Source organism: Gavia stellata, chromosome 3, assembly GCF_030936135.1.
Source record: "Gavia stellata isolate bGavSte3 chromosome 3, bGavSte3.hap2, whole genome shotgun sequence".
NCBI classification, from domain to species: Eukaryota; Metazoa; Chordata; class Aves; order Gaviiformes; family Gaviidae; genus Gavia; species Gavia stellata.
The window spans coordinates 67946937-67972934 of record NC_082596.1 but is presented as its reverse complement, the minus strand read 5'-3'; the positions used below and the strand labels follow the sequence as shown (position 1 = coordinate 67972934).

Sequence of the window (25998 nt, the reverse complement as noted above, 5' to 3'; positions counted from 1 at the left end):
TCCTGAAGAAATGATAAATACACATGGAAGACTGTTCCCCACAGACATCATGGCTTGTATAGGAAGAATTATGGAATTTAAGTTATAAGTGAGATATATGCATAAAATTTAAATATATAATTGTGATGTAGCTGGGTGTGAGGGCTGTGCCCATGTGGACACCCAGAGCATTTGGTCATTAATTTCCATTAATTAATAGCAAGGAACTCCCTTGCTAGCATCAGCATAGATGAGACAAAGGACTGACCTGAGACAAGGTAAGTGAGCTACATGCCTTCACAACAAAGCATTTGACTAATTGGTATAGGACTTCTCCAGAAGAAAATTTCAGAAAGTTCCACAGAGTCCTCCAGGCAGTTCCTACAATCCCTAGGCCAACTGATAAGCACTACTTATATGCTTCAATATGTTGATTAACATGCTGAGTGGAGAATCTTGCTGTCTCAGAGACTCCTGGGCAGTTTCTGCTACACCAAACTACACTTAGAAACTCTTTGTGCAGATGCAGCAATGGTCACGTACACCATTGTACACCATTAAGATAGTCAAAATAAGTTTTTTACACAGTTAAGTTTTGTTTCAGTGTGTGTGTTATTTTTAAGTATTCTGCCCAGGAGTGAAACAGTTCCAACACCCGTGACAACACAAAGCAAGCAAAGCAGTTTTGCAGAGGTAGATGGACGAGTTTCTGATGCCTGCTTAAATGTCTCTTCCACAGTGAAGGAAAGAATCATGTCCAGGACAAAAATGACCACACAAACTGAGGCAATGAGAAAATTTAATCCTACTGAAGCCAAGCCTGAGGGAAAAGAGAGATCCATATTCAGTACTCTGGAGACAAGCTGTGTTGCTAACTGCTGAAACTGTGCGTACACAAATTTTCCTAAACAATGTCCACAAATGCCACTTAAAAGAGAGCTCTTGGAAAATGATCCTCTGACAAATGCAGCCTATAAGCCTGGTAAATACAAAATGCAAGCAGATGACAGGACTGAGAGAGTAGGTTGGATGGCAACAAATGGACTAACACCAGTGATGCTAGATCAATACAGGGTGATTCAGATTGCCTAAAAATGCATTTGAAGGCTAATGGAGACACCCTGGGCAATATTACAGGGAAGCCAGTAGCAAATATGACCCTTTGGAAGCCAGTCTACAACATAAAGCTGGTGAGTAAAACTCCCTCAGAAAAAGAAACCTGAGAGAAATTAAAATTGGAATCCAGTTTGGTTATACATATTGAGAGTGAAATTATGGAGGTATGGAGAATGGAAGAGAAAATACATATCTGTGCTTTTTTGTTTTAACTCTGAAATAATGAGGGCAATATGACGCACCATTATCTTATTCTGGTGTAGTCCAAGATTTCTACATGGAACTCAACATAGTCACTAACAAATATGTGATATAGAACTGCAATAATATAATGGAGAATGTAGTCAATATGCCCAGGTTCATTAGCACCCAACCAAAGCAGGCATTTGAGCTGCAACTTACCTACCGTTCATATGATTTCTCTTTGAGATCCTCTAGTGGACAGCCAGCGCAGGGCATTCAAAAGGCAACAACTAGTTCTGTTCTTAGAAGCAGCTTTATCCTTTGTTTCTACTTAAATACCCCATACCAAACAGAACAGCACTTTTCTGGTAGCACTCAGCAAGACAGTGTATTCTAGGCACTCTTCAGTTATTTACAATTCTTACACTGCTTCTCCAATAGATCTAGCCTCAAGTGAGGAGACTGAAAAATGTGTCCTCTACAAATATACACCATTCCTCAAAACTTCTCCAATAACTGCACTCTGATTAAAAATCACAAATCAAACTTCCTTTACTACACAAATTAGTGTGAAAAATAAAAACAATGTGATGATTTCAGACTCTGTTTCTAGAACTTGAAACTGAAAACCCTAAAAAATGGATAGGTTCATGAGTGTAAAAATAATTATATATTCTAGGAAAGTATATTCTCTACATACCCTTCCAGTGACAGCTTACAGTTGGACAAATATTTATTTTACCTGTTTAGATAACTGCTCTTCACAGAGTTTGTAGAGTGTATAGAATTTTCGACTAAGGACCTGGTTGTCCCGGAAACCAGCACTTGCCAGCTTGACTCGCATAATAATGCTACGGTCAGGCACCATCATAGCAACTGTGCGAAACTGAATCTTCAGATTTTCTGGAAGTTCCTGTCGTCCTGCATAACCGGGGTTCTGAAAAATGCCAAATATAAAATAAAATATTGTATAGTGAAAGCATGATAGAAAGGTTTATCTTTCCTGATAATTATTTCGCAAACACAGGAGCACATGCCAGATTACAAAAGGTAACTCGAGCATGTCACAATTACACATCACTACACAGTTGCCTAAATACTGCAGTTCATGAAGTATGTGGTATCACAAGCCCAAGACACACAGACATAGACAGACAACCACTTACAGATCTTGTTAGAGCTGTTTTAAATGGTTAGTTCCTCAGGGTCTTGATAGTGTTCCAGTGCTGGAGGTTACTGTCCCTTGTGAGCATTTCCAGACCATTTCAGTGCAAAATCAGTCAAGCAGTGCAAGCCATTACTGAATATAATTTAAATAAACGGATCTGACCTTTCACTGAAAATGTCTAAGTCATTCATGTGACTACTGCATGGCTCAGTTGTGAGAACAGTAGTTGTTGGCTATGCAGTGATAACTTTTTAAACTTTTCCAGATGTTTCCAAACTGGCTTCCGGCTGGCCTTTATATGCCACTAATTTGTCCTCTTTTTCAAATTCAAGTGATAACATTAACACCTTTTCAAAGGTAGGAAACCTTAAAATAAAGACAAATGCTTCCATTTTGAGTTATGGGTATGTAGCCTACAGATAAGGAGGGAAGATACAAAGAGGCTTTCAAGGTATTCTTATGCTTTCCTGCTGCTTTGCCTCCTGCACTGCTAGAAGCAGTCCACAGGCACCAAAGATAAATCTTCGGGAGGCCAGTGAACCAGAGTGAGGGTGGTTTCCTTCATGCTGTCATATAGAAGGATTGTGGTCAAAAGTTCTTCACAGGTGGTGAAATACTGACCAGACCAACTACAGTAGTCCTTGCAGTGGTCAATTACTTCTGTTTTATTTTGACAGACTTTGACTAAAAATATGAGATGGTTGGGTTTAGTCTCAATCTGTCCAATATTCAACTAAAAAAGCCCTTATATTATATAGTTAATGATAATTCCATACCTCAATTCTTAAGTTCCACTTAAAAATATGAGTAAGAGAAAATATCATCATTATTATTCGACCAAATTATTGTTCAGATTGTATTCACTATTTTCTAACAGACAGTTCCAATGATTACAACAGGGAAATTTCAATGTGAAATGAAATAAGATTTTTCACAATGATGCCATTTACACATATATACACACACATACCATAGTGAGAAATATACCAAATTCTCTGTCCATGTCAACAACATCACCATCAGTGAAAATGAACTGAGGTTTCTTAGTTTTCTTACACTGAAGTACGATATATATCTGCTGAGCAGCTACTGATAAAACTGGAAGTTCAATGCGGTTAAATTCATCAAAGCAACCCCATGCACCTGACTGGGCTAAACCTAAAAAAGCAAAATGAAAAATATTTTGTTAAAATATCAGATCAAACAAGAATAATTTATACATAAAATATAGCATGTTCTATACAACTTAATGTAACATGAGAAGAACAGAGAGTAAGAACACAGAGTAAAATGAGAAGTAAAAACTCAAAATAAATTGGGCTGTGCTTTAATGACATCCAGAAAAAGAATCACCCCTTGGAAGAAAGATATACAAACTTCTTTATAAAGAATCCTACACTCTTACAGCAACCATAATGTAGAAAGTATTCAATAATACTGCATATAGCACCTAGTAGCATAAACATGCATACAGCATGGAAACTCATCTATGCAGGAGGTGAAATTGTCAAAGATGAGCTTGAGAGACAGCTACCTAAATGAAAAGCACAGAATCAAATTCACAAATCACTACATTTGTGACAGAAGCATTGTAGCATTTTATAACAACTAATTCATAGGTCAAAAATTGTTGAAGAATAGCAACCTGCTGTTCGAGAGAGAGGAACCTGATGTCACACTTACAACTGTTATTTGGAACAGGCCATGGAGTTCTAGACAGACATTAGTATCCATAAACATCATGAAATGAAGGTCTTTTGGGAGAGTCAATACCCCCTTCTTCTGTATCATGTTAGAAGGATTTAAATAGGAGAGTCTACAGTGGCAGCTTTCCAGAGCAGCAGTGGGAAAGCTACATAACCCTTTGCTATTCCATGTCCATTTCACAAGAGTCAAAGGCTAGTAAGTCTACGTGGGAATTTCATGGATGCCATCTCCTCCCTTCCCAAAGCCCACTCTGGACTAGTATTTCCTACTGCCTGGGTCCAGCAAAGACCTGGATTAGTAGTTTAACTGGTGCTACAAAGAAATGTTCAGAGGGGCTTAATTCATTCCATTGGACTAGTGGAGCTCAGTTTGTCTTAAGCCGTTAGAAGGCAGTGCTAAATGCAGAAATAAAGCACATATCCAAGAAAAGGCATTTGTGTGTTTGCAATGTTGTACAACTATGCCCAGAGCTACCCCAAATCCCCATACTTTATATGGCATTGCCTATAGCACTGGTAAAATAAATCAAGGGACTGTTTATTTGTAATGTTAATTCCTTAAGACACTTAAGCTAATGGAAGAGAAAATATTCAAAAATCAATAATAATACTATTAATACCTACTTTTTCACTTTGTTTTGTTTTCTCTTCTCTTGTCTTTGCTCTGGCCTGTTCTGCTCATATTATCCTCCTTCTCTTCCTTCTACTGTTCCTTGTCTGATCTTCTCTTGCTCTTTAAGATGTTCTCTAGGAACTCTAATCTTACTCCATATCCCCCTGAGGCCCCTTTTATGTTTCTTCTCTGCCCCTCTTCTAGTCTGTCCCATCTTCTACTGCGATCAGCTACCATAGCCAAATCAATACTTGTCAGTTTTTGCAGAGAGGGGAAAAAAAAAAATTCTTACATTCATTTTTTTACCTATTTTCATGCCTATTAACCACTTAAAGAAGTGCAATATTGTTGCATTGATTGGTCTTTTTTACACATGTAATTTTGGAAGAACTCATCAACAAAATTAGTGGAGTCACACCACATGAAAACCAGTGGTAGTACAGCCAAAACTGGTTCCTTAAGTTTTGATTCAGCCAGGGCAATACTGCAGATATCCCATTAAATTCAGTTCAATTCCATATGTAGAGTAATCTTTTTCATAAACTGTTTCTATCTAATTTCTGTGATATTGTATGGAAAAATATGCTCCAAAAGAAAAGAATTTGAAGAGAATAAAATGTCACATGGACTTAATTATAAATTTAAAAGCAAATGGAGTATATACAAATACCACAATGCCATAATGAAGCAAAGATTAAAGTAATTCTATAGATAGGTACCAAATTTAAAACATGAAAGGGTTAATCCTACTGTCTTTAAAAACAAATGAAGAATGTTCCTTGACTTCACTGGTGTGGCAGCAAGTCCTTTAACTAATGTTCTCCCTCTTGTATGAGGTATCAGGACCTTGGATGCACCAATAGGCCTTACTTGCCCTGACTGGCCTTACCTGTGGCATACTCTCTGTCCTCCAGTCCAGGAGCTCCATTTCAGCTCAGGAAGGTCTGAGTCTTCAGCCTTTGCCTGAGCTATGCACAGCCCTATCGCTTGTTATCCTGACTTGCTGACTGAACTTCCTGGAGGACCCCAGAACTATCCATAATCTGACCTCCAGCCCTGCCTCCTTCTGTTTCTGGCTGAACTTCCTAGATGGACCCTGGAGCCAGCTTGTTATTTCACCTTGTCTCAGGGTCACTGGACAGCTGATGGAACAAGCTGTCACCAACCTGCCCTGCTCAGGCACTATGGGACTATGCCCTGGACAGCGAAGTCCCTGCCCCTGCCTGTGTGGTGGTCACCCTTGGCTCCTGGCTTGTCTTCGCTCGTGGAGCTGCCCCATTCTTGCTGCTCCCTGATGAAAAATTCTTGCAGAGATTTTTCAAATGCGTTTGGCCCCTTTTGTTACATGTGTTATATGACTACTAGGATCCGTTCTAAAACAACAAAAAAAAGGGAGTTTTCTACTTTGTTTATTAAACATCAATGTCTACTCTTTGGGATACAACAAGGAAAAGCCCTAAAGCTGGATATTTTTTAACGAAGAGACTTTGTTCCATATAATATTGTCTCTTACACTTACTATGTGTATATTAAAGGGTTTTGAAATTACTTTCTCTATAGAACGGTGAGGTTCAGTTCTAACCAAACAATTTTTCCTTGGGAAAGGAAAAAAAAAAAATCACTAGTTCTGTAATGCCACCTGCTGCATGGAGTTAGGAAATCTGACTCTTCAGGCAAGGTCAATATTCCACAGCTTTGAATAAATTGAATTCTTGCAAAATTATTTCATTCTGGTGGTGTTTAAAAAGAAAAAGGATAGAAAATACACACACATGCTTACACCCACACAAGCAAAGGCACAGCAAGCAAACTGGCAGCTGCATAACAGCTTAAAGACAATGTAATTTTGTTGTGCACTGTCATACTGTGCATTAATTTCTGTCCCCACACAGAACATAGTATGGTAATCAAATACAGAAATGGAGTAAACGCAGAAAATAAAGGACAGGACTAAAGAGATCTTTAACTATGTCTAAGAAATGTAACACTACCCCCACCCCCAATCAGTACAGATATCCTACAAACCTGGTCCTCACATGATACAAGAATCACACAGCATAGCTGCTCCCCGCCTCAGAAAGGCTTCAAAATGCATCTGCAATCCAGTGCCATGTCCCTTTCCATGTCAGTGACCATACGATCTATACACAGCTGGGTGGCCTGACCCTTGAATGCTACACTGTGGCCACAGTCACCAGTACAGGTATGAGGGCCCCCCCCCAAAGAATGTTGCAGGCTGCTTTGACAAGCCCTGTCTTGCCAGGTGACCCAACAGGCCAGGCGATAATATCCTATGTGCTGGTCCTGGGTCCTGGGTCTGGCTGAAAATAGTGTGACAGTGCAGCAAGTAATCATGACAAAGCAGCTATAAACTCCCTTTTGTATTGAAATAATACATCTCTTAAGAGTTTACACAGGGGTACAATTACAGTGACATAATTCAAAGCAAATTTCACTAAAAGAGAATTCAGGGTAGCCAAAGTGCAGCCCAGAAGCAGTAAGCTGCAAGGTACTCATTGGTCTTGAAAGCATTTACAGAACTCCATGCTCACTTATTCACCTTCCGAATTAAGACAAATATAAAATCTTACATGAAATTTTGCATTAAATATCAAATCACAAAAAGGTGCCTCAGGTAAGACTGGAGTTGTTTGACTGTAGCTATAGAAAACAGAATCAAAGCAAACATGACTTTTATACTCATCTACAAACAACCACAGACAAAAGATTTCCTAAAGGGTATTCACCAACACTTTTCAGTAACAGTGATGAAGTACCCCTGATTTGCTATTCCTGGGCAATTTTAACACTGAATTTGATACAATAGAAAACTTGAAAATTCACCTTCTCACTTCCTTCCCCAGTACTTTCATGTGTTAGCTCTGGTCCAACTCAGATGACCAGTTATATCTGAACCTACTTTTTGGTTCAAATTTCAAAACCAAAGCTATCAAAGATGAAAGTCCAGCCCTTGGACGTCTTGACTAGACCATCTGCCTATGAATAGCTGGAGTTGCACAGGAAAACAAAGGAGACAGGAAGACAGAGAAACAGGGAGACAGACCTGAGCTCTGAGCCAACCAGGAGAACTTTAAATTATAATTTTATAGTATACAATATATTGTTACGTATATTATATTATATTATATTATATTATATTATATTATACTATACTATACTATACTATATTTTTCTATTTCTTTATTCTGAAGATCTAATTTACTGTCCTTACAGAAAAAATCTGGAAACATGGCTGCAGACATGACAACACCACGTCCACACCCCCTTTTTCTCCTCACTGCTAAATCTGCTAATATCTGATAACTTGATCCACAGCACCAGATGAAGTGAAAAGTTTGGAAGAGGAAACACTGGTGATGGAGTACAAAGCCTATCGGAGACATGTGGAATTCTGAAGAATTTCTCAATGTGTGCATTAAAATATGTAGTATGTTTCATGAGAACTTTCTTATCAGTCTGCATGAAAGCGCTTCTACAGCTGTGAAGAACTGTCCTTCTTTTCCATTAAAGGTCTCATATGCATTAAAGAATCTTTCTCTAAACTCACTTTGCTCCTCCTATTAAACCAAAAAGAGCTCATTTCCTTCCCCGACTTCAGTGTACCCACTCTTCAAGAAATACCGGATATTTTAAAGATGTTTCAACATAAAAATTGTGATTCCAAGCCAGGCCCTTCTAAGTTGTGAAAATAAGTCCATAGCAACTGGTGCCCTTCACAAATGAAAACCTCAATGACTTATGTAAGAAGAGAATCTTAGTTTTCCTCCCAAACACACAACAGTCTGATGAATGCTGAAAAAAAATCACCCTATTCATGCTCTGTTCAGCTGGATCTATTATTTTTTCCCCAGGCAAATCCTCTGAGAATTAAGCCACCATCCCACTAGCAAATTGACTGAGGTAAGCAGTCATAGGCATCATGGTCGCCTGAGCAACAATTTGTTGAGTTCTATAAGCATCTTTTCTAACTCATATTGAATACCAGCATGCCATTAAATGAGGCAGCCAGATAACAAGGACACATTACACAGTATTACTTAGCTTTTGTTGCATATGATGACAATACTACATGAAAAATGGTCAGCTTATGGAAAAACAACACACAAAGAAAGCTGAGCCCTAAAACTCAGCTCATGTTCTTAGACAAAGAAATTGTGCACAGTTTTAGTAAAAGAAAGCAATGACAAACTGCAGTTATCCCTATTGCTTCAATCTGAAATGAGAAAGGATAAGTTACCAAAGTGCTCAGCATAAGAAGGCAGAAACAAAGCAAGGATACAAAGGCTAGATGTGTGGGTTGACATAAGTCAGTAACAGTTTAATGCAAAGAAGCGAAATCACCAAGGAGTCAGGAAAAGGAGATATAAACATTGTCACAGAACGAGCAAAGAGGAAAAAGACAGTAACTTGGTGAGATCAAAGGCAGACCCATTACAAGGAGAAACAAAGGCTGACATCCCCGCTCCAGACTGATGACTGCAGGCACGGCAGAGACCCAGTAGATGATTGCACTTGGCGTTATGAGCGTTTTCATGCTTAGTCAGACAGCAAGCTGGTCCCAGCCCTCTTCTGCTTATTACCAACAAGTAAAATAAACTTGGGACACTGAAAGTCTGCACACACAATAAAAGACATGCAACTAGAAGTTGGCCAAAAGATCTGCAGGTTACAAGAGGTGTTTTGAGAAATTTGTGACCTTGTCTGAAGGTATTCACATGCACAGCTAGTTCAGTTTCTAGCTTAGAAATGTTCCTCTGTTTGTTTGGTAATACATAAATGAGCAGCTTTCCACAGCTCCTGGTCACTAGGTAACTATCTTCTCTCTTGATATGTGAAGATCTGGCCTTGGTTATAAACACAGTATTTACCTCAGGTGAGGACTACAATAATGCAATATATTCAGTACAGAAGTCATCAGCTTCTATGAAAGTTTAACACACATCCCAGCGTAATTTAATGGGATAGTATGAAACCTGTCTTCTGCTCTCACTGCTTATAGTAGCATTGATCCAGTTTCAACCTCCTCCAAGGCAGTGAATGCCTGCATTCACCTAAAAAGACCAAAGCTAAAGCTAAAGCTAGAAAACTAGCTAAAAGACTGCCTAATGCTTTAAATGAAGACTGTGATCAAACTTTCCATTCTTCTGGCATTAGCAGAACTAGACAGAAGAGTGGGCTCTTCATGGGACCAGTTCAGTGCTGGGGATTAAAATCTCACAAGAGCTAAGAATGGTCACTAGCTCTACCGTCCGCTGCTTTCATATTTATTACCTCAGATTCCTGGTATGGAGATTATAGGGCTGCTCTAGCAGGGAGCACTTTATCCTCTCTTTTTGTAGCACTGTCTCCTTGACTGTTTTCTCCAGCTATCCTGCTTGCTCCAGGCTGGCCCCTTACTGCAGCTCCAGCTAGGGTAAACCCCACTGGGAGGGAAGGCAATAGACATGAGCATGCCTCAGAGAGGGAGAGAGAAGCTAAAAGACACCAGTGCCTTTTCAAAGCTCCGTGTATCTCTTCTGTCATGGCTCAGAGGAACAGGGGATGGAGGCTGGCTGAGGTGAAGAAAGCAAGAATGGAAATGTTTCTTATCTATTTTCACGTTCTTATAAATGGAGCTAGTGTGTTCAATTAGTGAGAAGCGAGGCACTCTGCAGAATGCACAGACAGCTATGAAACTTCTGAGTCATGATTAGAAAAACTTGTCAAAGTGGTTAAATCATTTTTTCACTTCTTTCTCTGCTCTACTTCTTCCCATTTCCCTCTTTTTGATATGGCCATTAAAGAAAGTTAACAAGTTAATGAGGCCTAAAAATATCTGTAAAAGAACAAAAGGATTAGGAGGAAGAACAGTAGCCCAGTGAAGTCAGTACAAGTACTGCTATCACAAACAAACCCAGTAAGACCACAGAAGAAATAAGAGAGAAATGCAGAAAATCTTTTCAAATTAAATACAAAATCACTTTAATCCAAACCTGGCATACCTTTCAGGCTTTCTATCTCCACTACAAAGCTTAATTGGATACTCTTAATTGGATAAACTCTTAAATAAGAAGCCAAAGACAAAAGTTACTTCTATTAAAGTCTTGGCCAGCTTTGCTGGCTTCTTAATTAAAACTAGAAATTATTTCCAAGTTATATTTTAACCTTCAGGAGATATCACAAGAGTGAAAATTATGTTTATGACACCTTGTTAGATTTAAGACTGGCGTTCTGTGATCTGTGATCTGCCAGTCCATATAACCAAGAGTAGCTATATACACGAAAATAGACATAATGGAGTCCACAGATATTGGATCACCTGATCACTGTTTGCAAAACTGACTTCAAAGCTCTGTTTATCATGAAAAGTTATCAGAGTTTGACCACTATGGCATTTTCCTGGTTTCAAAGAAGTTCTAGAGTTCAAAATAAGACACTGCACCACTTTCCATGTTTCCCTGCTTTGTACATCATCATTGAGCTTTGTATTTGTTTGTCTTGCTTGACACAAAAATGGCAAGGGACGGCTAAATATCCTCCCCCTTGGGATGGGTAGAGGCATAAAGAAAATAAGTGGAAAGGATTAAAAGGGAAAAGGAAAAGCAGACATAGATAGGAAAGACCCTCCAAGAATATAAAAAAAACCTGGAAGGCATGCAGGAAGAAAAAAGGAAAAAACAAGGAGAAATAATCAAGTATCAGGAAAAGTTGATGAGCATCTGGAAATAAGAGGAAACAGAGAAGAAAATACCCTACTAATCATTGCTAACTCACTAGTGAAGAGACAAAAACCTGTGACTCTAAAATGAACAAAACAGATTATTTCTTACCTTTATAGATACGGCCAAGTCCTCTGTAGTCCATTTGGTCTGAACAATTGAAAACAACAACATACTTTCCCAGGCATTTGCCCATGTCTTTAGTTGTCTCTGTTTTCCCTGTCCCTGCAGGTCCTGCTGGTGCACCACCCATACTCATGCCCAGGGCCTGTGCCAGAGTGATGTAACACCTAGAGACAGAACAAAGAGTTCTATTAATCTTTTTCTGCTATTAATTACTTGAAGTCCGTTAATGTAACCACAGCAGTTGTATTATACAGAGCTTGGCAAGGGGGCAGAAATGGGTGTGCTTCCATGTAGTAAGTCCTCAGTCACCCCTTTTGCACACCATGAAGCTGAGTTACCAGGTACCACCTTTGCTCCACGTGCAGAAAAGCATGCATCCAGCACAGCGATGACTGCAACAGCCCAGGAAACGCACAAGCCAGTTCTGAATGCTGAATACCAAAATACTGCAGTATTGTGCTTTTCTCACACTAATCATACCCCCTCCCTCCATGACTCAGCCTCATTCTGCAGCACCCAGACCCACTGGGTTTCTGCCTTTTCTCCCATCCTCCTACTCTCTCCCCAGAGCACACAAGATGGGCTCTCTCATCTGGTAACAGGAAGACACAGAGGCTGGAAGCAGCTCCTATTCTTGCCATTTCCCTACAAGCATGCCAAAACAGAGCAGTGCTGTGAGTCACATGAGGTTTTTGAGTTCCAGGAGGAGAATAGACAAGAGGGAAGATTGTAATGGACAATGGAGAAAGAAGAGGAAGGATCCATGAATCCTAGGACCATCTTCTGCTTCAGCCTCCATCCGGGGTTGACACACTCAGGTTTAAGTCTCAGCCTTCCCCCATGGTGTGGAGACTACTGAAAGCTGTAGGAAGACTGTTGTTCTAACCTACAGCACTCCAAAATCCCAGTTAAGCCCATTTTAACACTGTGAAACTCAATAGCTTTATGATATATCTGGGGAGAGAAAATGGGCATGGAAAAAACCCAAATGATGCTAGCTAGTATAACTTCCTATAAAATAATACAGTACACATTCTAATATAATAGCAGTAATAATGCTTTATCACCTTATTACTCAGTAATCAGTTAACAGGCACTCAGCTAACACAGACACTCCTAAAAATTCTGCTACTGAAAATGAGGTAAGGACAAACTGTATACATAGTACAAGTCCTAAATAGAACTTGCATTTCATTTTTTGTATCTGCCATGACAAGGTCTGTGTCTGACATGATGTTTAGGAGCACTCAATTTCAGTCCTATTATCTTAATGTAATGTACTACCACCAGTGTGTATTTATCATTTGCTTCGGGAATCTTTCTGCACACAAAATCATTAGCCAAACAGCACTTGACTCTAAGTTGATTAATGGGAAGCAAAGATAGCATTACCTGAAAATCGTCAGAAGCTCATAACAAGTTCATACAGCAATATTAAAAATATTAAAATGGAAAAAGCCTATAAGGGGAATAAAATCTGTTCTTATACAACATTGCTTAGGTATGTAAGTTTCCCATGCCAACACTAGAAAACATCTCTGCTTCAAATACTCTTTCAATATATGACAGTGGATAGCCACCAATCCCTGCAGCTCTGTTTGGTTCTTCTAGGTTTGCCCAAAGACAGATTCCTCTGCTCTTTTTTGTTGTTATTATTATTGCTTAAACTCATTCAAAAGACTTATTTTCTTCAATAACATCACCCTGTGCTAGTTTTCAATATTTTGTGTGACATAGCGCCTCGAATCAATCCCTAACCAATTAGGCTGCATTTTAATTCTGTGAACAAATTTTGAATTACAACATTTTCTTGATACTGTCTCTCCAGGTGGGCAAAAACATTGTCTGTGTGGTAGTGCTGCCATACCCACTAAACTCCATGTTTACTGCTGCAAACAGATCTCTATCTAGCATAGGAATATTAGGGTACATAACAGAATTTGGCAGATGTGTGTTACATATTAAAAGCCAGGTATCCAAGCATAGGGGTTTGGTTCTTTTAAATAGATCACTGGGCATAATTTTGGTTCGGAAATTGGCAAAAGTCTGAAATTTCACTAGTAAATAAGACCTAGTAGCACAGAAAGTGCAAAGACAATTCCAACAATAATTCAACAGCCTGCAGTCATTCTTCATACAACAAATGACTGAACATGCACAGCATTTAGACATTCCTATCCACACTTAAAAGAACAAGCTCTGGCATAGCAAATACATCTGCCTCTTGCCTAGCTGAAGCACTACCAAGTACTTTAGGAAAATATGCATTTAGTGGAGTTTGCACTGTGCTGTATAACTAACACTCCAGCAACTAAAAGTTCTCCTTACAGAATCACAGCATCATTTAGGTTCGAAAAGACCTTTAAGATCGAGTCCAACCATTAACCTAACACTGCCAAGTCCACCACTAAACCATGTCCCTAAGTGCCACATCCACACCTCTTTCAAAGACCTCCAGGGATGGTGACTCAACCACTTCCCTGTGCAGCCTGTTCCAGTGTTTGATAACCCTTTTGGTGAAGAACTTTTTCCTAATATCCAATCTAAACCTCCCCTGGCATAACTTGAGGCCATTTCCTCTCATCCTATCACTTGCTACTTGAGAGAAGAGACCGAAACCCACCTCTCTACAACCTCCTTCCAGGACGCTGTAGAAAGCAATAAGGTCTCCCCTCAGCCTCCTCTTCTCCAGGCTAAACAACCCCAGTTCCCTCAGCTGCTCCTCATAACACTTGTGCTCCAGACCCCTCACCAGCTTCGTTGCTCTTCTCTGGACACGCTCCAGCACCTCAATGTCTTTCTTGTAGTGAGGCGCTCAAAACTGAACACAGGATTCGAGATGCAGCCTCACCAGCGTCGAGTACAGGGGCACGATCACCTCCCTACTCCTGCTGGCCACACTGTTTCTGATACAGGCCAGGATGCTGTTGGCCTTCTTGGCCACCTGGGCACACTGCTGGCTCATACTCAGCCGGCTGTCAACCAGCACCCCCAGGTCCTTTTCTGCAGAGCAGCTTTCCAGCCACTCATATCCAAGCCTGGACCGTTGTATGGGGTTGTTGTGACCCAAGTGTAGGACTCGGCACTTGGCCTTGTTGAACCTCATACAGTTAATCCATCCTGTCCAGATCCCTCTGCAGAGACTTCCTACACTCAAGCAGATCAACACTCCCACCCAACCTGGTATTGTCTGCAAATGTACTGAGGGTGCACTCGATCTCCACATCCAGATCATTGATAAAGATATTAAACAAGACCAGCCCCAATACTGAGCCCTGGGGGTGACCGGCCACTAACTGGATTTAAATCCATTCACCACAACTCTTTGGACCTGGCCACGTAGCCAGTTTTTTACCCAGCAAACAGTACGCCTGTGCAAGCCATGTTTTGCCCTCAGAGCTTTTTCTGTGTCTGTAGTCCTGTAATTCTCCATAGGCCTTGCTTAAAACCATATTGACACTAGTTATTCAATGCTATGCCTCACGTTACTGCTTTTTCCTCTAGGGTGAGTTCAAAAGAATCACTTGCCATAATCCCAAATTCTCATGCAACTACTAGCTTACTGAAAGCAGCAATATATTGTTTTTCAGATGCATTCTGGTTAGGCTGGTGAAGCGTATGGCATTCAGCTATATTTGTCTTGATCACAAGTAAGTTTTTCAATGCCTGCCACAGCACATATAGCTCAAGCAAACACTCAAAGAGAATTCAAGACCCCTCCTAGGGGTGCCTGCTTTCACTAGCTGAATATATAAGCACTGGCCTCTGCTGTTCACTGTCGATATTGCAGCACTACAGTGCAACCAAAGTAAAAAATCTGACTCAGGAAAGTTAAAGGAATTTAGTCAAAGGAATTAAGACTTAGCTCCAGTACTATGCACTGAAGTATTTCTATAAGTACCTGTCAGTTAAGGGAGTTATAACAAGCCTGTCTGTACACCCTAAGTATTCATTGCAGTAGGTGAACTCTACATCAGTGATTTGGATAATGCATTTATCCAAGTCTTCAAAAAAATAAAATCGAGACTGTTTTTGCCATTCAAAATCAGACGGAGATTTAATGTTCATACGGACCTATAATGGAAAAGGAAAATCATTAATACAGAAATGAAAGATTATTACAAATTCATATTAAATTCCATACAGAAAAAAAGTCTACTGTGACTTCAAGAGCTGGAAGAACCAGCACAGAATCTGTCAGGAGTCAAGACATCCTGAATTATCTTTTCAAACCTGTCTATGGCACGCTCTGAACTTTTTGACTGCTTTGATTTCCCTCTGTATAGAGATTATGAATTATGTCTTACAGAGATATTGAAAAACAGTGATGGAAAACTAAGTAACAATACTGTTTACACTGCACGGTAACTGGTGCCATGACTCACAGACATACTAAATCGTGGACAACACTTGAACATATTGTATACACGTCTATGTGTTTGTTTATTTGGGATGTATTTTTCAGTACAAACTTGCCACATGTATTTAGATTTGTGGCAGATTAATAGATCTTGATTTATTATTTTTGACACTTGATCTCAACACCACCGGCCTCTTACAGAATATGCAGTCCTGGTTATCAGCCTTGCAGACATGGTCTAAGGTGAAGAGGAGGTTCTAGATTCTCAGCCACTTCCCTCTACTTTCTCTGAATCACAAAAGGACGTGTTTAGCAGGGAATAGAACATTTTGAGAGAAAAGGATAATATTACATGTAACAATTAAGAATTCTTTCCCCAGTTTTGGACTTGTCCCTGGTTTTTTATTTCACATACAGACCCTTTAAATGTAACCAATTTTCTGTGATTTAATTTTATTATAATATTACATTAAATTAACTGATAATGAAATGTTCAATTAAGAAAATATTTATGAAAATAAATTTAAAATTACAGGCAGAGGATAAAACCCCATGCCTATCTTAGAGGCTGGCAGTTTTCTTTCTAACTTTCAGTATTTTTCTTTATGATTTTCCATCTTTCTTTACACATACACTTAACTTTTTCTAACATATATGCATAAATTAAACAATGCAGTATTGAATTACTGACCTTTGCATCATGCAGCTTTTTGAAAGTTATTTTACCTCCATTTTTATAATTATAGTTTCATGTATTTAATATACTTATCTAAAGGAAGTCTGATACAACTCAATTATAAAAAAAATTAAAATATCTGTTCTGGTTATTGTTGCTACCCTTTTCAAATATATGGAGCCTCGCTGCTTTAACCTTTGAATAACTATTACCTTAAATCAACACATAGTCTGGGCTAGAAATCACATGATTGCTAGCAATACTAAAGGGACTTTTTCTCCTTTTACATTTCAGTTAAATAATGTATTAAATTTTCAGTTTGAGAGAATAGTTTAATTTTAAAAGTTAAACTCTTGCTCACAGTGAATTTGTGCATGACAGGTATCATTTTAAACCATTTTAAAAACTGAAGTCTGAACCTATGAACATACCTATATATAACTCACCCTTATCTCTGCATGACATCTATATGAAATCAAACTAAATCCGATATGCTGTATCACAGGACTAATGTCAGAGCTACTCAAAGAGAACAGATTGTAAGATTTCTTTTATATGTGCAAAAGCTTCCATACAGAAAGTCCCTTAAAGGTTTTCCAAAACTTACCAAATCTTCAAAGATATCCTTCTGGTGCACATGAATGGTGATTAAAGTTTCATATTTTGTGCGCTCCATTCTTGTCAGATTGTGTGTTGTCATGTCAATCAAATCATTTAAAAGTTCCAAAAACTTCTGATTTGTTGTGTGCATTACCTTTTCCACATAGCAAGAACAGCCATATGAATACAAACATAATTTGTTCTTCGAATGTTTAGAACAAAAAATAAAAAACATCTGTGAACATATGGGCCTATGACATCTATGATCTGCTTTGTATTTATTGGCTTGGAATCCTAAATTTGGATTTGCAGGTTGCCCTCCATGCATGCATTCTTAGCCCAACAGAGTGCAATAAGGTTATTATAGGTGAACAGGTCACATCATAAGATTTTATTCCAAGACTGTTGCTCCTTCAAGTATACATTACATCTTCAGCTCATTGCATCCCTGCATATTTTCAGAACCACCAGTCTCTGGTTTTGGGTATTTGTGCTGGTTTTGGCTGGGATAGAGTTAACGTTCTTCATAGTAGCTAGTATGGGGCTGTGTTTGGATTTGTGCTGAAAACAGTGTTGATAAAGCAGGGATGTTTTAGTTACTGCTGAGCAGGGCTTACACAGAGTCAAGGCCTTTTCTGCTTCTCACACCACCCCACCAGCGAGTAGGCTGGGGGTGCACAAGAAGTTGGGAGGGGACACAGCCGGGACAGCTGACCCCAACTGACCAAAGGGATATTCCATACCATATGATGTCATGCTCAGTATATAAACTAGGGGAAAAGGTGGCCGGGGGACCGCTGCTTGGGCTGGGCATCGGTCGGAGGGTGGTGAGCAATTGTCCTCATTTGCATCACTTGCCTTTCTTGGTTGTTGTTGTTGTTATTTTCCTTTTCATTACAATTTTTATTATTATTATCATTATTATTTTATTTTATTTCATTTCACTTATTAAACTGTTCTTATCTCAACCCACGAGCCTTCTCGCTTTTACTTTTCCTATTCTCTCCCCCATCCCACTGGGGGGAGTGAGTGAGCGGCTGTGTGGTGCTTAGTTGCCAGCTGGGACTAAAGCACGACGGTCCTTTTTTGGCGCCCAACGTGGGGCTCAAAGGGTTTGAGATAATAACAGATTTAACAGAACTTTAGAAGGGGTTTCTGTCTGTTAAAAGTTACAGGTCACAATATTGATTCATCTATTCTCAACATCAGTTTATTTGATCTGCGCCATGCTCTTTATTTTGCTGTACCTGTTAAAGATTGGTGCTGGCTTTTTCGGTTTGCTGTGCTCTGTAGTGATTAGTGATGTTTTGCCTGGGAGATCCATTATTGAAACACTGACCTTGAGCTTAATCTGGTATTTGGTCTCTGTACTGAAGCCGTTACTGTACTTGGGGTACCATCTCATGGAGACATTTAACAATTATACTTCTTCCTCTGAGAGGTTTTTTGTGGAGGAAGTACAGAACGGCACCCTTGCTACCTTCTTCTGTGATGTTGTCTCCCTCGTTACAATGACTTCTCAGTATCTTGAACATCCTTGGGTAGTTAAAATACTTCTATTGGTATTTCTTAGAAATATTGCTTCAGTTTTGTCTAAGGTTAACAAGCAATTTAGGAATATGACCCAGGCTCCGTGAGAGTATGCTCATGGGTGGCACGGCATGTGGGAGAATATGGGCAGGCATCTAGAGAACTTCTCACCTCCAATGGTCTGGAACTTCACTCCCGAACAACTACAGGATCCTGATGAAGTGGTAGAATGTTTGAAAAAAAAATGCCGAGGCTACTCCAAAGAGGCACAACTTACTGCACTGTGCTGGGCCCTGGTCAGTATCTACCAAACACTGCTCAATATCATACAGCACCCCCAGGAAGAAGAGAGGGAAAACAAACCAACAGACACTGTGGCTAAACCAGGCACTGTATCAGTCGCCCCTATAACTAAAAAGAAACAGTGGAAGCGGAAGTCAGCTCGTTTAGTAAGGGATGAAGAAGCTTCTCCTAAGAGGGAGCAGGAGAAAGAATCAGAAGAGGCAGCCTGTTCTGCGGCAGAGCAGCCACAAGAACAGGAGGAGGAAGAGGCTGAGATAATCAATGAGACAGAAACCACCCGCTCCCTATCCCTAAGTGAGCTGCGAGATATGCAAAAAGATTTTAGCCGTCAACCAGGTGAGCTAATTCTCAGCTGGTTGCTTCGATGCTGGGATGCTGGGGCCAGTAGTCAGGAATTAAGAGGGTAAGGAAGCCCAGCAGCTGGGATCCCTTGCTAAGGATAAAGCCATTGACAAAGGGATTGGAAAAAAGGCAGGAGTCCTCAGTCTTTGGCAGCGACTCCTGTCAAGTGTGAAGGACAGGTATCCCTTCAAGGAAGAACTCGCAAATTCTCGAAGAAAATGGACCAACATTGAGGCGGGCATCCAGTATCTGAGGGAATTAGTCGTGTTGGAGGTGATCTATAATGACCAGGCATCCAAAGACCCAGATGAAATCTGGTGCACACGGTCCATGTGGCGAAAGTTTGTACAAAATGCAGCAACGTCATACACCCACACCCTGGCAATAATGAGCTGGACAGACACTGAGGCACCAACCATAGATGAACTGGCCAGGCAACTCCGAGAATACGAAGATAATCTCGCTCCCTCCATGTGTGCTTGTGTCTCAGCTGTGGACAGACATAGACTAACCCAAAACATGTTCGAGCAAGCTGAGAAGCGTAGGTTTTCCTCATGCACTCCAACCAAAGCCTCAGCTATTAAGATCAGCCTTTTCCTGTTCAAGCGAAAGAGTACCAGTGGTGCACACCACGTGCAACCCTGTGGTTCCTCCTGCGTGACCGGGGGGAGGACATGAGGAAGTGGGATGGTCAACCTACCTGGAGATTAGAAACTCAGGTGCAGGAACTGCAAGGAAAAACAACAGCCAAAAAGCATCCATCCAGGAAAATTACTGCTCCAGTGTCTGTTGGGCAGAGTAGAAGGGCTGACTGTACTTTTGATCCTGATGAAGGGACTTCTGTTTTGCACTTACAAAAACCAAGTAATGAAGACTCAGACCAGGAATAGAGGAGCCCTGCCTTCGGTCAGGCGGAGGAAAGAGACAATCAGGTTTATTGGACTGTGTGGATTCGATGGCCTGGCACATCAGCCCCACGGGAGTATAAAGCTCTAGTGGACACCGGTGCACAGTGTACTCTAATTTCATCAGATTACAAGGGGGCAGAATCCATCTGTATTTCTGGAGTGACAGGGAGATCCCAAGAACTGTCTGTGTTGGAGGCTGAAGTAAGCCTAACTGGGAATGAGTGGCAAAAGCACCCTATTGTGACTGGTCCAGAGGCTCCATGCATCCTTGGCATAGACTATCTCAGGAGAGGGTACTTCAAAGACCCAAAAGGGTGCCGGTGGGCTTTTGGTATAGCTGCTTTGAGTACGGAGGAAATTAAACAGCTGTCTAGCTTGCCTGGTCTCTCAGAGGATCCTTCTGAGGTGGGGTTGCTGCAAGTTAAAGAACAGCAGGTGCCAATTGCTACCATGACAGCGCACCGGAGACAATATCGCACCAATCGAGACTCCCTGGTTCCCATCCACAACTTGATCCGTCAACTGGAAAGTCAAGGAGTGATCAGTAAGACTCATTCAACCTTTAACAGTCCCATATGGCCCGTGCAAAAATCTAACAGAGAGTGGCAGTTAACAGTGGCCTATCGAGGCCTGAATGAAGTCACACCGCCGCTGAGTGCTGCCGTACCAGACATGCTAAAACTTCAATATGAACTGGAGTCAAAGGCTGCCAAATGGTATGCAACAATAGATATCGCCAATGCATTTTTCTCGATCCCTCTGGCAGCAGAGTGCAGGCCACAGTTTGCTTTCACATGGCGGGGTATCCAATACACCTGGAATCGACTGCCCCAGGGGTGGAAACATAGTCCTACCATTTGTCATGGATTGATACAGAGTGCACTGGAACAAGGTGAAGTTCCCGAACACCTGCAGTATATTGATGACATCATTGTGTGGGGCAACACAGCGGATTAAGTGTTTGAGAAGGGGAGAAGAATAATTCAGATTCTCCTGAAAGCTGGTTTTGCTATAAAACAAAGTAAGGTTAAAGGGCCTGCACAGGAAATTCAGTTTTTAGGAATAAAATGGCAGGATGGGCATCGTCATATCCCAATGGATGTGAACAATAAAATAACAGCTCGTGCTGAAGAGGCCCCTCTGTATAATAAATTATCAGAGACTGAGAAGCAGTATGCCCTCTTTACAGATGGATCCTGTCGTATTGTGGGAAAACATTGAAGGTAGAAAGCTGCTGTGTGGAGTCCTACGCGGCAAGTTGCAGAAACTGCTGAAGGACAAGGTGAATCAAGTCAATTTGCAGAGGTGAAAGCCATTCAGCTGGCTTTAGATATTGCTGAACAAGAAAAATGGCCAGTACTTTATCTCTATACTGACTCATGGATGGTGGCAAATGCTCTGTGGGGGTGGCTACAGCAATGGAAGCAGACCAACTGGCAGCGCAGAGGTAAACCCACCTGGGCTGCTGAATTATGGCAAGATATTGCTGCTTGGGTAGAGAACCTGGTTGTAAAAGTACGTCACGTAGATGCTCACATACCCAAGAGTCATGCCACTGAAGAACATCGAAACAATGAGCGGGTGGACCAGGCTGCTAGAATTGAAGTGGCTCAGGTGGATCTGGATTGGGAACATAAGGGTGAGCTATTTATAGCTCGATGGGCCCATGACACATCAGGACATTTAGGAGGGGATGCAACATACAAATGGGCTCGTGACCAAGGGGTGGACTTGACTATTGATGACATTGCACAGGTTATCCATGAATGTGAAACATGTGCCATAATCAAACAAGCTAAGCGGCTGAAGCCTTTTTGGTATAGGGGAGGAGGGCTGAAATATCAATACGGGGAAGCCTGGCAGGTTGATTATATCACACTACCACGAACCCGCCACGGGAAGCAGCATATGCTTACAATGGTGGAAGCAACTACCGGATGGCTGGAAACATACCCCGTGACCCATGCCACTGCCCGGAACACTATCTTGGGCCTTGAAAAGCAAATTTTATGGTGACACAGCACCCCTGAAAGAATTGAATCTGACAACGCGACTCATTTCCGAAACAATCTCATTAACACCTGGGCCAAGGAGCATGGCATTGACTGGGTGTATCACATCCCCTACCATGCACCAGCCTCCGGGAAAATTGAACGATACAATGTACTGTTAAAAACTACACTGAAAGCAATGGGCGCTGGGACATTCAAGCATTGGGATACACATTTAGCAGAAGCCACTTGGCTAGTTAACACTAGAGGCTCTGCCAGTCAACCTGGCCCTGCCCAATCAAAACCCCTGCGCACTGTGGAAGGAGATAACATCCCCGTAGTACATATAAAGAACTTGCTGGGAAAACCAGTCTGGGTTATTCCTTCCTCAGGAAAAAGTAAACCTATTCGCGGGGTTGCTGTTGCTCAAGGACCTGGGTGCACTTGGTGGGTAATGCAAAAGTATGGGGGAGTCCAGTGCGTACCTCAAGGTGATTTTAATTCTGGGTGAAACTAATCCATGATTTGAGTTACATGTTACAGGAATTACTATAGCAGGAACCACCTGAACCAATGGAGGAGAAGCCTTACAAGAAGCAGTGCAGCAGTGACCTGACCTGAGCTGGCTGTGGTGCCCAATAACTCCATGCAATACAACACCTCTTCTGTCCTGACTGACCACCGTAACAGATGGATCCCAAAGTCATGGACTAAATGAACTCAATGGACATTTTGTGGACATTTGTGGATATTTATGGACGTTTTACAGACATTTCACAAGGGTAATCCATAAACTAAGGGAATGATATCTGTGTACTATACCAAAGGATGGGAAGGGTGATGGTAGGTAGAGAATGTATTGGATGGTGTGCTACCTGAGTATGACATAAATGGCATGGAATAAGGGGTGGAGAATGTGCTGGTTTTGGCTGGGATAGAGTTAACGTTCTTCATAGTAGCTAGTATGGGGCTGTGTTTGGATTTGTGCTGAAAACAGTGTTGATAAAGCAGGGATGTTTTAGTTACTGCTGAGCAGTGCTTACACAGGGTCAAGGCCTTTTCTGCTCCTCACACCACCCCACCAGTGAGTAGGCTGGGGGTGCACAAGAAGTTGGGAGGGGACACAACCGGGACAGCTGACTACAACTGACCAAAGGGGTATTCCATACCATATGATGTCGTGCTCAGTATATAAACTAGGGGAAAAGGTGGCTGGGGGACCGCTGCTTGGGCTGGGCATTGGTCGGAGGGTGGTGAGCAATTGTTCTCATTTGCATCACTTGCCTTTCTTGGTTGTTGTTGTTGTTGTTTTCCTTTTCATTACAATTTTTATTATTATCATTATTATTTTATTTTATTTCATTTCACTTATTAAACTGTTCTTATCTCAACCCATGAGCCTTCTCGCTTTTACTTTTCCTATTCTCTCCCCCATCCCACTGCGGGGAGTGAGTGAGCGGCTGTGTGGTGCTTAGTTGCCAGCTGGGACTAAACCATGACAGTATTACACATCAGCCCAAGCAATATCTACTCTTTCGGGGGAACAGGAACCTGGAGATCTATCACATCCTCTAATGAGAGAAGGGGGAAAATGTAGTGCAATTTTAGATGCCAATGTTAAAATAATAATTTCTTTTGTGGCACCAGATTCTGTTACAAAATTCCACAAAATACAACACTGACTATACAATACTGACTTAGGTAAACAGCATCAGCCTCTGTCAGTGATGTTGCTGCTACACAACAAATTATAAAGTGCTGAGGTTTCAGAAAGGGCAGCTCACATATACTACTGTTCCAAATGTGTGAGAGAATAATCACACTAGCATTCTGTAAATATATGCAAAGCCTAAAACTCACCCTGTTTGCTAAGAAAAAAAATGCTAAAAACACTTCAAAAGTAACAGAGAACTAAACAACCTCCCCACCCCACACACACAGTTCATCCCAAGTAAATGAATGTTGTTTTCTAGTTAATGCAAAAGAATCTTTGTGTTTAGTTAGTATATGAACTGGAGTGGACTAAAAGCAGGTCTATGCATTTTTTTAAACTTTGTACAATGCAGAAAATGTAGCACTAAGTGGTCTTCTTCATAGTCTAGAGTCTTTGTTTTCATTCAGTATTGAAGTATAGCATGGTACCTTTCCCCTGCATTTACTTTTATAGTAGGATGGTGTTACTAGTTCTTAGTCCCATCTCACTTTATATTCTCGATGAATGGTAATTTGCAACTCTTCAGGTCCCATCCTCTCCTTCCTCCTTCATAGATTCAGTGTTAGTAATAACACCTTAGTGTTAGCAGTATCTTCTCTACATGTTTGAGATTAAACCAGCACCTCCTCAAATGGTTTCTATTCTTTCCCTTCCCTAAAAAAGGAGCTCACCAACTTAAGAATCTAACACACTCTGTTACAGTAGACCAATGCCCATGAAGCACAGTTATTTCCCCAAATTTTGGGAGCTCTTATTTCTTTCCAAATTTGCCTTTGCCAAAGTAATAGGATAAGATTCCCTGTATTCCCAAACTGAGAAATTGCCCCTTCCCAAGATGACTGCACTGACAGAACAGTAGAGAAAGTCACAGGATTAGGTATAATTCTAAAGCACATGCTGGGGGATGGTGAGGAGGTGTGACCTCTTAACACATTTTTTATCATTCTGTTTTCCTTTTAGTTCATTTGTTATTCTGGTTACTTAACTAGCATTTTGTGCTTTTTCCTACATGTTACTTTTAACTTTTCATAGTATCCACCGTTCCAAACAATGTTTTTAACTAATCCCCAAAGATTCATTAAATACTACCTTTTTGTCTGTTTTGGTACTGTTCAGTGCATTCTCTGCATCTCTGGTCCAGATCATCTGAATTCCCAGAAGTCCTATTTGTGCAGGAAACATTGCCTGAAAGTCATACAGCTTAAATCCTGAATCGCTAATGGCCATTGATGCCTGTCTAATGATGGTGTGGATTGTTTTCCTAATCCCATTCAGCAGCTGACCTAACCAGAATTCCACATTGCCCTGAAATAAACAAGAAAGTACATTTAAAGAATTAGTTTATGAATAATTCACAAGGAGAAAAAACCCTATGCGACTTTTTTTCCAGTCCTTTGTACTCCTATTTCCCTTTTTGTTATTCTCTAATCTTTAAAAGATTCTTCTCCTCCTTCTGCTCCACTGCCCTTCTAGATATATGTGATGGATTTGGCACTTCACATCAGTACTGCTGAAAAAACAGGTAAAATAATTGTTACAGAATGACACAAATGTCCTGTCCTTTCTGGCCTTTGTTCTTGTTGCTCACATTGGAAGGTTTTCATTCAGCTAGTCAAATAATAGCATGATGTGATACTTTTGGTCTCTACAACATAAATCTACTTTAAATCAAATAATGAAAAACTGTAATATATACTTCCATTACCTGAGCTAAAACTGGTTCAATAATATTGACCTGTTCTCCTTCTTGAGATTCAAACAATAAAATCTGGTCGTAGTTTTTTTCATGAAATCCCACTCGGTTAACATTGTCAAACAAACTTAATAAGTGTGCCTACAACAAATCAGAAAAAAAAGCTTCATAAACTGATCTGATATGGCATTCTTACTTTGCCTTTAAGTCCTGTATTAGAAGATTTTATAAATCTTTCCATAGATGAAAGAAATAGTCTCAACTAAATAAC

General features: G+C 40.6%; 1 protein-coding gene across 1 annotated transcript in view; it reads right to left on the bottom strand.

Annotated features, from left to right (window-relative positions):
• Positions 1–25998, bottom strand: part of LOC104264962 (dynein axonemal heavy chain 5-like) — a 183951-nt gene that overhangs the window by 105100 nt on the left and 52853 nt on the right. The window contains exons 37-43 of the mRNA XM_059835976.1: positions 25740–25868; positions 25124–25339; positions 17254–17400; positions 15512–15684; positions 11596–11774; positions 3417–3604; positions 2021–2215 (exon numbers count right to left, since the gene is read on the bottom strand). Coding sequence (XP_059691959.1) covers positions 2021–2215; positions 3417–3604; positions 11596–11774; positions 15512–15684; positions 17254–17400; positions 25124–25339; positions 25740–25868 — 1227 coding nt within the window. The remainder of the gene's footprint in view (positions 1–2020; positions 2216–3416; positions 3605–11595; positions 11775–15511; positions 15685–17253; positions 17401–25123; positions 25340–25739; positions 25869–25998) is intronic.